This window comes from Microtus oregoni, unplaced genomic scaffold (assembly GCF_018167655.1).
Source record: "Microtus oregoni isolate MIOR12 unplaced genomic scaffold, Mior012 000010F_ref0000083, whole genome shotgun sequence".
In the NCBI taxonomy this organism is placed as follows: domain Eukaryota; kingdom Metazoa; phylum Chordata; class Mammalia; order Rodentia; family Cricetidae; genus Microtus; species Microtus oregoni.
The window spans coordinates 46,318,010-46,331,938 of NW_024543069.1; the positions used below are offsets into that span (position 1 = coordinate 46,318,010).

At 39.1% G+C, this 13,929-nt stretch overlaps 1 protein-coding gene across 1 annotated transcript in view; it reads right to left on the reverse strand.

The window, feature by feature from the left end:
- Positions 1-13,929, reverse strand: part of Spata16 (spermatogenesis associated 16) — a 254,089-nt gene that overhangs the window by 152,363 nt on the left and 87,797 nt on the right. The window contains exon 3 of the mRNA XM_041659524.1: positions 6,805-6,894. Within this exon, the coding sequence (XP_041515458.1) occupies positions 6,805-6,894 (90 nt within the window). The remainder of the gene's footprint in view (positions 1-6,804; positions 6,895-13,929) is intronic.

A 13,929-nucleotide genomic window follows, 5' to 3' on the forward strand; every position in this document is an offset into this window, starting at 1 on the left:
CCTGTAACACTAGCAATACTTTGAGATCAGAACTGAAAAAAGATAGATAGTAAAAGAAAGCTATTAATCAATTTCCCCAAAGAATATAGTTGCAAAATGTAATAAGATTTTTACAAACCAAATTCAAAAAGGCATAAAACACATCTTCTATGGTAAAATAGACTTTATGACAAAAGGATGGATTAAAATATGCAATTTATTAAATTCAATAATTATAGAAATGGATCCAAGGGTGGAAATCACAATATAATCTTAATAGGCATAGAAAAGGCATTTGATAAACTTCAACACCCATCACAACACTATTTCAACAAAGTAAAGGCAGTCCATGAAAAGCCAGAGGCAACATTATACTAAGTAGGAGAAAACCCTGAAAACATTTCTTCTAACATCAACCCTAGAATATTTATCTAGAGCAGCAAGATAAGACACAGGAATGAAAGTTATACAAACAAAAAAGAAAGAAATCAAGCTGGCTTGTTTTCAGAGGTATGGTACTAAACTTCAGACAGGAAATATTTCACCAGAAAACTTTCACACCTCATAAATACTTTTGGTAAAGTAGTTTAGATACAAAATTAAAATTCAAAAATCATAGTTTTCCTATACACCAATAATAAACTTTTTGAGAAATAAGGATGAAGAAATTTGTTTACAATAGCTTAAAAAAACCTAAAAGAGCCAATCAAAAGACTCCAAAACACAGCCTAGGGAAAGATAACAACACAAAAATAATCCTAACCTGAGGAGTAGAAGACTTTTGAAATAAAAACTTTAAGATACTGAAAATATTGAACAAGAAACTAGAAGACCAAAGAATTTCCCATGCTCATGGCAGACAGAATTAATATTGTGAAAATGGTTATACTGGCAAAAAAAAAAAAACCCAACAGATTAAAGGTAATGCCTATCAAATTTTCAATGAGATTGTTTTCCTTAGTTCTAGTTCTAGAAAAAAAATTATAAAATTCATTTGGAAGCATGATAACCCTTGAACAGTCAGAACAATCTTAAGCAGAAAGAGTAATATTAGAGGGATTACAATATCTGACCTCAAATCATACTGCAGGCTATAGTAACAAACATGGAAATCAGATTAGAATAGAAGACCCATAGATACTCACACAGATACAGCCATGGAATATATGAGCAGTACGTCAAAATGCACATTGGAAAAACGGTTCTGGGAAATCTGAATTTCCAATGTAAAAGAATGAAACTCTTTGTGAAAATAAATTTCAAATGTATTAAATATCTTAATACAGGACTTGAAACTTTGAAAATGATAAAGGTAATACAAGGGAAAACCCTTCACATTATCCACACAGGCCAAAGCTTTCTGAAAAGGACTCTCATAGCACAGGAACTAATGTGAGGAACTGACAAATGGAGTTAAAAATCTTTTTAACAGTAAAAAAAAAAAAACAATCAGCAGAGGGAAAAATCAACCATAGAATGGGAGGAAAAATTTTCCGACTACATATTAGACATATGTTAATATTTAGAATCTACAAATATCCCCCAAATTAAATACCCCAAACCCAAGCCATTAAATAAACAAATGATGGAATGAATTAAATGGATAGTTCAAAAAGGAAGAAATACAAATGGCCAATTTTGGAAAGTAGTTCAATGCCCACCAGTAGATACCAGGAAAATGGGAATTGCAACTACACTGAGATTCTACCTAACCCACCCAGTTAGGATGGTTTTCATCAAAGTCAGCAACAAATTCTGTGGAGAATGTGGAGAAAGAGGCATTTTTATAGATTTTTTAGGTCAGGGTGTAGCTCATGCACACATTCTGGAAACCTGAATGGAGGGTCCTCCAGAACTGACAATAGAATAACTGTCTCATCCAGCTGAGATCCTCTTAGGTGTATAGCTGAAAGATAGGCACATAACAGAGATAATACACAATTATGTTTATTGCTGCACTATCCATAGTAGCCAAAATTTTGAGCCAGCCTAGAGGAATGGGTGGGAAAATGTGGGATGTATGTCAGTGGAATTTTATTTAGTCATGAAGAAGAATGAAATTATGACATTTTAAGAAGAGTCATGGAACGTCAGACTATCATGGTAAACAAAATAAGCCAGTCCCAGAAAGATAAACCTGTGTGTTCTCAATGTGGAACTTCAGCCTTGCATGCACAGTGAGGCTGAGTGGGAACAGAGCAGGTGACATAAATGCAGAGGAGGAATTATTGTGGGTGGAAAAAGAGGACCCAGAACAGGTGGGAGTGGGGCAAAGAGTTGGCAAGTGAAGGCAAAGGACAACGGCACATGTGTGAAAAGTTCAGTGCAAGACCTTGCTTTGCATTCTAACCTAAAAAATTGCTAAATATATTAATAAAGAATGCGTGCATAAGAAGTAAATTCTTGTCACTGGAGCACTTTTAGAAGACTACTTCCTTTTCTTTCCTCTTTCTTTCACATGGGGCCTCAGCTCGCTGTACCATCACTATGCACCTGATGTAGTCTATTCTACTTCTGAGCTCATGGCAGAGGTGTGAACTTATTATAACTTGCAAATAATCTTCTTAAAATAGTTTTTTTTGGAAAGCTCTGCATACTGGTTATTGAAAAAATGATTCTTCAATAGTATATCTTTTGATGGGACTATTTCAACTATTAAATTTTTATTATTTGTGTGTGTATTCTAGATAATTGTTTATATATTTGCTTATCTTTTAAATTTATTTTTATTGGTTTTAATTATATTCATGTGTGGGTATGTGAGTACAGAGGTGAGATGTATTGGTTTACCCTGGAGCTAGAGTTAGAGGTGGTTGTGAGCTACCTGATGTGGGTGCTGGGATCAAACTTGGGTCCTTTGGAAGAGCAGTATGTGTTCCTAACCAGTGAGTAATCTCTCTAGATTCACCTTAACTTTTAAAAAAGGTATCACTGTATTTAATAAACCTTCAATAAGTGCCAACATCTATACATCAAGAACTTTCTTGGAAAACTGCATTTCAAAGTCTCAAGAGATCTTTAAAACTGAGCCTCCATCTTTGTATAGCCTTTTAATATGGATATGAAAAACAGGCATTATCTTTGGAAGGACCCGTGGGAGGATGACTACATGCTTTGTATATGAATGACTGTGTGATCCTTAAAAAGAAACACTTTAATTATCATGGTGTCAAGTTTGAAATATGTTTTTTTATTATATAGAGAGTTTTATTAATAAACTCTAGTTTATTAATATAATATATAGAATGTAGTGGTTTAAATATAAATGACCCTCATAGAGTCAGATATTTGAATACTTGGTCCCCAGTGGGTGGAACTATTTGGGAAGGATTAGTAAGTGTGGCCTTGCTGGAGGAGGTGTGTCTCTGGATATGAACTTTAAGAATTCAAGAAACCATTACAATCCAAGTTAGCTCTCCTTGCCTTGTGCAGTGAGCCCCCTCCAGTTACTGCTCTAGCATCATGCCTGTCTGCCTGCTGACATGCTAACCACTATTATGATCTTGGACTCTAATAACCCTCTGAAAATGTAATGCCCCCAAAACTCCTTTCATACATCGTATTGATCATGGCATCTTATCAAAGCAGTAGAGAAGTAACTAAAATCTATCTATCTATCTATCTATCTATCTATCTATCTATCTATCCATCCACCCACCCACTCCTTTATCTATCCTATCTATCTATCTATCTATCTATCTATCTATCTATCTATCTATCTATCTAATCTATATGTATAATGTACTAATCCCTGTTCCCCTTTTTGCTCCTCTTCCTACTTTCCCAACTTTCCCCTCCCCCCTCCTTCTTCTCCCTCTACCTCTTCCCACTTCCCCCATCTGCTGCTCAGAGAGGGTAAGACCTCCCATGGGGAGTCAATAAATTCTGTCATGTCACCACATTGAGGCAGGATCAAGGCGCTCTCCCTTGTGTCTAGGCTGAGCAAGATTTCTCTTTATAGGAAATGGGTCCCCAAAGGCCAGACCATTCATTAGGGATAGATCCTGGTCCCACTGCCAGGGGCCCCATAAACTGCCCAAGCCATTCACTGTCACCTGCTTTCAGGGGGCCTAGATTGGTCCCTGGTTGTCAGTTCAGAGTCAGTGAGCGCCCACTAGTTAGGGTCATCTGTTTCTGTGGGTTTCCCCATCATGGTCATGTTATCGCTCGTCCCTCTCTTCTACCAAACTCCAGGAGCTCTGTCCAGTGGTTGGTTGTGAATCTCTGCATCTGTTTCCATCAGTTATTGGATGAAGGTTTTAGGAGATCATGTCTTTCTGGATCTGGGTTACATCACCCAGGATGAGTTTTTCTACTTCTGTTCATTTGCTTGCATTTTTTTTTGCAACTGTGTAGTACTCCATTGTGTAAATGTACCACGTTTTCTTTATCATTCTTCAGTTGAGGGGCATCTAGGTTGTTTTCAGTTTCTGGCTATTATGAATAATGCTGCTATGAACATAGCTGAACAAATGTCCCTCTGGTATGAGTGTACCTCCTTTGGGTATATGTCTAAAAGTGGATGGATCTTGAGGTAGATTGATTCCCAATTTTCTGAGAACTGACCATGCTGACTTCTGTCTTTCTTCATTTGCTTGTTGTTTGGTTTTGCGATATGGTCTTACATAGCCAAGCTTGAGCTGGAACTTGCTATATAGCCTAAGTTTGCTTTGAAATCATGTTCTTTTTTCCTCTACCTTCCAAATACTGAGATTCTTAGCATTTGCCACTATATCTGAACATCCTTGCATTTTGTAACTAACTGTCATATCTTATAATTGAAATTCAGATATCACTATGCGCACCATCATCCTGGCTTTGCAAGCCATTTAGTGTGGTATCACTGCTCTGGCTCAAAGATTTAGAAGCACACAGTTCATTCTTCACTGCTGATGGCCATGGATATGGAGGCTTTCTGCTTATTATCTGTAGAGGTACCTGCACTTTGGATCTTCATGCAGAGAACAATAACTTATTCATGTTTCTCATTGCGTATCTTCACTTCAGGAGGCAGTGTATGTCACATGATCTTCAATACTGTGTGCACATTTTATTCAGCTTTCAACCAGGCCTATCTTCAGTTTAATGCAACATCTTCTTGCTGCTGTAACTATTAAACAACCGCATACCACCACATTCTAAATAACTCTAAAATAATACAGAATCCTTATCTGGTACTTGATATTTTCAGGCTCTGAGATCCTTTTGAGCACATAGAGATGGAAGAAAGCAGGCATTCATGGATTGTGAGTCAGTTCTTTTCACAGAATTGAATTTTTTGTTTTTATATCTCTGAGTACTTAAAAAATATTGTCATGTTCCCCACAAAATGCAGCTTGGATGTGTGCATACACATAGTCATGTGTGTTAGAGGAGGAGGGCAAGATTTGGAAGCCATTCTATGTCACTGTAGACATTCTTATACATATACACATATACACCCAAGAAACTTCTAGAACTGTTGGAGCCATCACTTCACAGAAGGCTTTCCAGGGTAGTGAGCTGTGTTGCTGGTTACAGAAATAATAATTTAGTTTGTTGCATAAAGTGTGATTTTATCAATTTAATCAATGTCAACTGTTTCCTCTGTGATGACCAGAATCCTCCCAGAGCTATACCATGAGAAATAGCCCTAATTTTATTCTGCTTCAACTAAGACTGTGTTCTTGTCCTCTTTTCTAGGGATATTTCTGAAAGGTCTCTACAAGCTCAATAGAAAAAAATACATTCAATCAACAGTGTCTGGCATAAGGAGCACAAGAGAATGAGAAAGGGCTGTTTCTATGCTGTAAAGCAGATTCTAACCCTGATAGAAAGATGTGTGACTGTCAAGCACAAGCAGTTGGGGTTTGCTCTGCTGTTCACAGTCGTCACTTAACTGAACTTCTAGCAATGTACGGACCCACATCAGATGTGGGGACTTCATATCACAGCGTCAATGGCATGGAACCATTTTATTCAGCCTCAAAAAAAGATTTATATCCCAATGTTCTAGAGATGATAATTACCCAAAGACTAGACACCTCATCCTTATTAATATAGATTTGTCCTTAGGAGGTGTGCATGGAGGAATTCTAGAAACTAGACATATTTTTTCCCCACTGAGTTCCTGGAAACAGTCATATGTGTTTCCAGGACAATGGGTTTCTGTACTTTAGGAAAGAGGGAAAGTCCTTGAGGAAATTGACCAATCAAAGAGAAAGAATCAGCATGGTTAATCTGACTCTGGAAGAAAAGCAGCTTTGCCTCTGCCAAGTGGGAAGGACTTTGGAGTGGGCGTGCAGCCGCTGTGAGAATCTGACATCCTTTGCCAGATTCTGGGACCTTGGATTCTGGGAATGAGAACATTAGCCATTGATTCATTCAGCTCCCTTTCATCCAAAAGATAACAATCTGGACACCCCGAAAGCCTGTGCTATCCAACAGATGCTGTTTCTTCAGAGGTGGCCCTCTGGGCTACAAGGGTCCTGTCCTCCCAATTGGACTTCATCTCCAGTTTGAGTCACAAAACCGTGTCGTTACAATCAGAGCATCCTCGAGACTAAGAGGTCAAGTTCATTTCTAATATCTATGAAAGTTTTCCCATCATCATTAATGACCTCATGGCTGGAAAGTTTGAATTTTGCTAAGAGCTATGAACATGGAATAGCTTTAATTAAAGAAAAAGATACTCAATAATTGTTGGCTTGACATTTATAAGACAATAATTCGAGTAAAATCATATTCCATGAGAGAAATGGAATGTCCTCTTATGCTATTACCAGAATCTAAGGGTAAAATTAATTTAAGTTTAAATAAATCTTTGCAAAATTATAACAAAAATACCGGGCGGCTTCTGAGTATCTCTCCAGACATCTAAACACGGCTGCCTGACGAAGATGGTTTCGGAAATAGGCTGGGTTTAAAACAATACTCCTGTAAAGAGATCAAAGAAATACAAATGGCATTAATCCTTAAATGACAATTACCAGAAGTATATAGGAATGTAATCACATGTATTCAATTTTCTCTATCATCTTAAAGTATGCTAATGAATGAGATGAGGTCCCTCGTGATTTATCGGGGAAGACAAACAAGCCAGCATGATTGGAAAACAGATTATGTTTGCATTATAGAAGCTACTTGGCAGTACTGAATTTATTTTTGTGAGTCTGGTAAAGGTAAGGAATGCAAACCTAACTTATGCTGTGTATACAACATGGTGCTACTCGATTTTGCGTGTGTATACCAGGCAACACTTGCGGGTCCTCTATGACGCCGTCTTGTATATATCGTACACTGTACTTGCCCTTGCGTCTCCTGCCTCTGGCCTCCTTACTATGTTTCCCTAAGCGGTTTCACACCGTGTACTCTGGGGTGGCTACTTTAAAGAAGGGAGTGATTGTAAACGGTTGAATTTTTGATAAAAGGGCCTGTAACTGTCGCATTTAGTTGGAGAGTTAGGCTTTGTGGAAGGTGTGGAGCATGTGTATATATCTGCCGAAGAGGCTGGTCTCAGCCTCCCCTTTTCAGGTGAGGGCTTTCTCAGCTTGCCCTTCTTTTCCTCTTCAGAGCAATTGCAAGGCTCAGCTCACTGTAAACGTCCAGTCTCTTGAGCTGCTGGCTTTTTTGTGCTGTCCGAGAGTTTTAGTATTTCAGTCAAAATTCAGATGAACATGTCTTGCTGGCTTCTTCTACAGTTAAGCTGACAGGAATTCCCCTTTCTTGCTTCCTTCAGAGTTCTTAGGCTAGGCAACACTAGAAGAATTTGACAGAACTGGGGTCTGTTCAGAAGCAGTTCTTAGCCATCATTGATAAGGGAGTCCTCTGTTAGTGCAAGTCTCAGAGGCAGCTCCTGCTACACTTGGAGACGTGGGGATTCAGATGCCAACAGGGGTTACTATAGAACATTCTAAGAACATACTATAGAACATAGGCTGATGGGGTTACTTGGAACTGGGTCATTTTTGAAGTTAACAGTTGATTTTCATTTTGAGAAATACTGGAGCTATAAACCACTTCTTCTTCTTTTTTTATTTTTATTTTTTTTTTAATTTTTTGAGACAGGGTTTCTCTGTAGCTTTGGAGCCTGGCCTGGAACTAGCTCTTGTAGACCAGGCTGGCTTCGAATATAAACCACTTCTTAAAAATACATGTAAACAGAGATGACCAACTTTAGAGAATGCATGAGATTCTTTTTGGCTGAATCACAAACTTGAGGCTGAGAAACTCACAGATTAAAATACTTTCACTCCCAGAAACATTGCCTCTAAAAGGGTCAAAGAGAAGTAATTACCCTCCACGCGGCCCAGGACGATTGTTGTTACATAGGACAAGGTGATTCAATCCATTCCACTTGAAACACAAATGGAAAACAGAGGTTAAAGAAACTCTAGTCCACTAACAGCCCCAGCTCTGTGCTGTATACCTCATTGTCTCCTTTGCGAAGTCTTCTTAATCAGAGGGTCTCAGTTAGCGAGGATGGGCCATACTCCATGAGGAACAATTTCTGAAAATGAGTGTTTGTTTCCCAAAGAGCAGGCAACATTTATATTGGTGAGATCTCAGTGAATCGCAGGATACTTAAGAATTATCACAGGGCTTCTCTTGATGGAAGGTAAAGCTACTAATAGACACCGACCACTAACGCTCTACCAGTTCAGATAGCAGCCAGTCTATTAAGCATGTTGCCTATTATACCTTCTGAAAGTAATCCTCAAATGCAAGCCCAATGACCAGCAACACAGTTCTGTCCGGGGACATGGTCTCGGATTCTGACCAGAGCTTTTCTTCTGAGTTCTAACTCTTCCATTCCTCCATCTACACATGGGTAGCATTCTTCTTCAGGTGTGGTAGGCACATTGTTTAATGAGTGTGTGCTGCTAGCCTAGAGTGCAGTTTCCTATTTCTGCTTTTCCAAAAAAAGGGGGGCGGGGATTAGGTTGAAGGATGGAGGGCTGTACGAAGGAGTAGGAATGAGGGAAAGTGAGACAGGATGAGGGAAGAGGGACAGGGGACATTAAGAATGGTTAATGGTGTGGGTGGGCAGAGACCACGTAGAGGAGGCAGCATGGAAACTATTCTGATTTTTTTGAAATCACGTGTAATAATGAGCCTTCTGTGTTTTGGAGGCAATATGGGATCAGATGTGGGTCTATTGTTAGTCTGGGCTATGTTATTTTGACTACAACCTCACCCTCTCTGAACCATGTTATTCCCCACTTGAAAAAGTAGCTGTTAAAGCAGACCCAGGACCAGTCTCCCCCATTTGGGTGGAACCACAAAGGGGCGTTTAGAACCATCAGAAGAGAGGTCACATCTGGCCACCCATTATTTTTGACCCTCTCGTCGTAATTGCAGCTTTCACTGTGTGTTCCTCTTAGCTGTCTGGCAGGCAAATGTTAGCGCTGGTTATGAAGCCGTAGTTTCCACACTTCCATTAATTTGTTGCTGCGTCTCCAAATGACATGTGCTTTTAAAGATCTATTCTCGGTTGTGTGCAACTCGCTGGGCAAATGATGATTTGTCCTCTTAAGGTGGCTGATCATTTCTCATTTGACTCTATTTGGAGAGTCAGCAGGGCTGACTGTGACCAAAACGGACAGTCTCCCCGGGGCTGGAGCGAGGGAGCTGTGATTGTAATCAGAAGGAGTCTGGTCTTCAGAACAGAGGAAGTGACTCTCATTTAGCTATGCTGATAGGGCTTCTGGGAAGAAGCCGGCATCCTGTCAGAGGGAATTACAGGAAGTCTGAGTTTCTGAGAGGAGAATGGAATTGGTGTGAGCAGCAGGTTCTGGCTGCTTGCTTGGTTGACAGGCTCATGTTAAGGGCAAAGGATCGTGTAAAATAATGGATTATGTGAGGTAGAAGTTTATTTTTTAAAAGTAATTTGTAACCTTGGTAGCCTTGTGCTTTTATGATTTCTGTTTGTGGATGCCTTAACATTTACCTCTGTGTAGTTCTCCTTGTTCCTTTCCCAGCCGCCCAGCCTCCCAACCAAGAAATAATCACACAGAAACTGTATTAATTACAACACTGATTGGCCAATAGCTTAGACACATTCCTGGCTAACTCTTATATGTTAAATGGACCCATTTCTATTAATCTGTGTATTTTCGTGTGGTTGTGGCCTACTGGTAAAGTACTGTCTGGCGCCTGTCTCCTGCAGTGGCTACATGGCTTATCTCTGACTCCGCCTACTCTCTCTGCATGTCTTTTTCAGCCTGGCTATATTCTGACAAGCTATTGGCCAAAAGCAGCATCTTTATTAACCAATGTCAATAATACATATTAATAGTATACAGAGGGGAATCCCACATCACCTCTGTATTAAATCCACATAATTGGATAAACGGGCAAGCCCCTTGATCTGTTAAGTTCTTGTGAGACAGTGATGTCTGAGGGGAAGACTGTTTCAGACCTGTCCTTAGCTTCCTGATTAATCAGGCAAAGAGTTTGTCCTTATTCATTGCTGGATGTTGAGGTCACAGGCACACCTACATCATGGTGGGACATGACGTCTCCATACTTGATGTGGTCAGTCTTTCACGTGATGGAAACTGTACGAAGAATAATTGAGTCTGAAATAAATCCTCTTGGAAGGGAAAAAGCCAGCTATTGTCTGCTTTGTGAAGAAATGTGTTAGCTAATATGATGAACTTATTTTTTCTGATGAAGCTTACAGTCTTTTTCTCCTTTAAACTGAAGAAACATTGAGCCAGGATGGCTGGAAGGCAGAACAGTGCAAGCTGAAGGCTATGATGGGCTGTGTAGAGAGACACATCTCAGAACAAATACATACACAAACACAAGATAGAAACAAACAAAACCCCTAGACAAAACAAATCAAACCAAAAGATGATTTCCTGATTTTTATTACTATGAAGGTAAACTTTTTTCTAATGTATTCTTGTCCCAAAATGTAGTGTTTCTCTTCCTTAAACAATTTTATTGGTCTCAGTAGCATTTAACCTTTCATGCTTTTAAGGATGGATTGGAATATTGTACAAGCTTTAAATTTTTTCTCTTATTGTTAATTTAGTAAAATTATATCATTGCTCCCTTCCTTTTTCTTTTTCCAAAATTCCCCATATACCTTCCTTGCTCTCTTTTAAATCCATGTCCTCTGTTTTCATTAACTGTTGTTACATGCTCCTATGTAAATACATATGCATATACATACATTTCCTAAATGTAGCTGGCTCAGTCTGCATAATGTTACCTGTATATATGTTTTCAGAGCAAGCATTTGGTACTGGGTAACAAACTGATGTGCTCTACCATGGAGAGGACTGTTTCTCCAGCTCTTAACATTCCTCAGTTGCCTGTATTCTTTGTGTAGGGCTGAGGCATCAGGGTCTTTTCTGCTGTCTACTTTGGCATGCCTATTGGTGTCATCCTTGGTATGTCTATTGGTGTCAGCTCATATTTGTGAAGTCATGTTGGTGAGACTTTATGGGTGTAGATCCTGACATTAGTAGAAGGCACAGCCTTACACCAACCTCCCTGATCCTTAGTCTTCCCACCCCTCCTCTGCAGTGATCCCCGAGTCTTAGGTATGTGAGGTGTTCTGTAGATATAGTTGTATTGTGGATGGAGCCATTGGGACTGGGCAAAGGACAACCTTTAACAAATAGTTTCACCAATTCCTTGTCAGTTCTCATGTTTTAAGGTTGCATACAAGAACACATGCTCAGTGGAACATGTTTTACATCTATACCTTCCAGTCCAGAGAATGGTCTACAGCAGCACTTAAATAGTCATTAGAACCCGAGACCTTGATTCCTACCTATCAGGTGCAGAACCTTTGAAACCTGCATTTATCAGGTCTCACAGGTAAGCGCCACAGGAGATCTGAATGCACACTCAAATTTGAGAAATGCTACATACAACAGATGTAAGAACCAAATCTTTTTTTTTTATTATATTCTTAGGCACTTCTTATTCTCACTGCTTATATATGAACTTATTTTGTATTCTTCTTACTTAATATCAACAATATCAATTCAGTTCTATATTATCTGCAAGAATAAGTTACTGATTTCCAAAACAATACACGTCTAATTTCTTTGTCCTTTTGTGTAGACTGAATTCTTTTCATAAGGGAATTAACTGAAGGAGATGGTCTAGGGCCCCGTCAGTGTTTCACTGATATTTACCATTGTATGTAAGTTTGAGAAGAGTGACAGCGCTCTGTTATTTCACCTTTTGTAGTAAAGAATTAATGCTGATTTACAAACATCTTAAAAACAAGCAGGATATTGAAGCTAAAGATTAAGGAAGTTACACTGTTTTATTTTTAAATAAAATGTTATATTAAAGTTGTGCTGTCATGGTTTTAAGTTTTGTTATTCTCCTTAAACTCATTTCAGTCACAGTTATTAATTTTGCTGTCTGGGTTTTCAATTTGCTCAATTTTTCTTTCATAAAATCACCTGTTGTTATCCATGGGCCATTGGTGCCAGGGCCCCCTGCGGATTCTAAAATCTCTGGTGCTCAAATGCCTTGTGGAAGATGCTGTGGGATCTGCATGCAATGCATGCATGTCTTTCCATCAGTTTAAATCATGCCTAGATTACTTGTCATGCACACTGAAATGTCGTTGCTATGTAAACAGCTGTGATAGCGCATCATGTAGGGAAGAGTGCAAAGCAAAAAGTCATCATTTCAGTACAGATACATTCACCACCCCGGATGCTTTCCTGTTTGTAATTGGTTAAATTGACAGACGTGGATCAAGGAAAAAGAGAGATAACTGATTTACCAATCAAGTTTGTCATCTTCGCAATTTATTTTTCTCTTATTCTTACTATATCAAAAATGTGTTTTCTTTCTAGCTCTCAGTTGTCTATCTCTGACTTTAGCTTTCATTCCCAAGAATGATGAGTTTATTTCATCCTGCTTGCTCATAGCTTTTCTCTTTTGATAAACTTTAAGTACCTTTACTCAGCTTTCTGCAGAATTTTATAAAAATGGAACCATTTTCTTTCCAATGCTGGGGTGTGGAGCCAGGGCCTCATCCATGCTAAGGACTCCAACATGGAGCTCCATTACAGCAGGGAGCCTTGCTATGTTTGCACAGCATCTTTGCTGTAATGCTTTTGCACCCATGGCTGCATCATGAAGTTTGCACTTCCATTTTGCTCTTTTAAATTATCTGTGCATCCCACAGTCACTTTGTTCATTTAGTAACTGATGAGTTTCTGTTGGTTCTCAATATGAATAAAATGGCTTGAAGTTTCATTTCTTTCAGAAAAACACCTGAAAAAAGGATGGTGGGTCCTGTGGTGACCATATGCTTACCTTCTCTTGCCAATGGGGACCCGAGTCCTCTGCATTCCCACAGTGGTACTGAGTACTCCCAGCCTTGAGGTTGCAATCCTCCTGCTCACACTTCTGAGTGATAGGGTTACAGAAGTATGCTATAAGGCTGGTCATGGTGCCATCAACAAACCTGGCATCATAGATATGTCTATGTATTGTTTGACGTGAGTTTGTTTTTACTCATTTATTTTTGTTTTTGAAAAATGGTCTCACTATGTACTCCTGGCTATCTGAACACACTCAGTAAAGCAGGCTGGCCTTTGACTCACAGAGATCCACCTGCCTCTGTCTCCTGAGTGCTGAGATTAAAGACATATGTCACCATGCTTGACTTCTTTTTATTATCAGTTTGTTTTAATTATATTTTCCCCTAGTGCTAGGAATTAAAGCTCGAGCCCTGAGCCTAGGTAGGAGCTCCTCCCCATAGCCACAGCTTTAAGTCCAGGTTTGTGTATGGTATAAGGCAAAGGCAACTGACACTAATCTATGCTTTTGTGTATGGTATAAGGCAAAGGTAACTGACATTAATATATGCTTTTGTGTACGGTATAAGGCAAAGGTAACTGAGATTAATCTATGCTTTTCCCTGTAGACTTCATTACCCCCTACAGTTGCTTAAAACTGTGAGGAACTTAACTTTTCTGTATT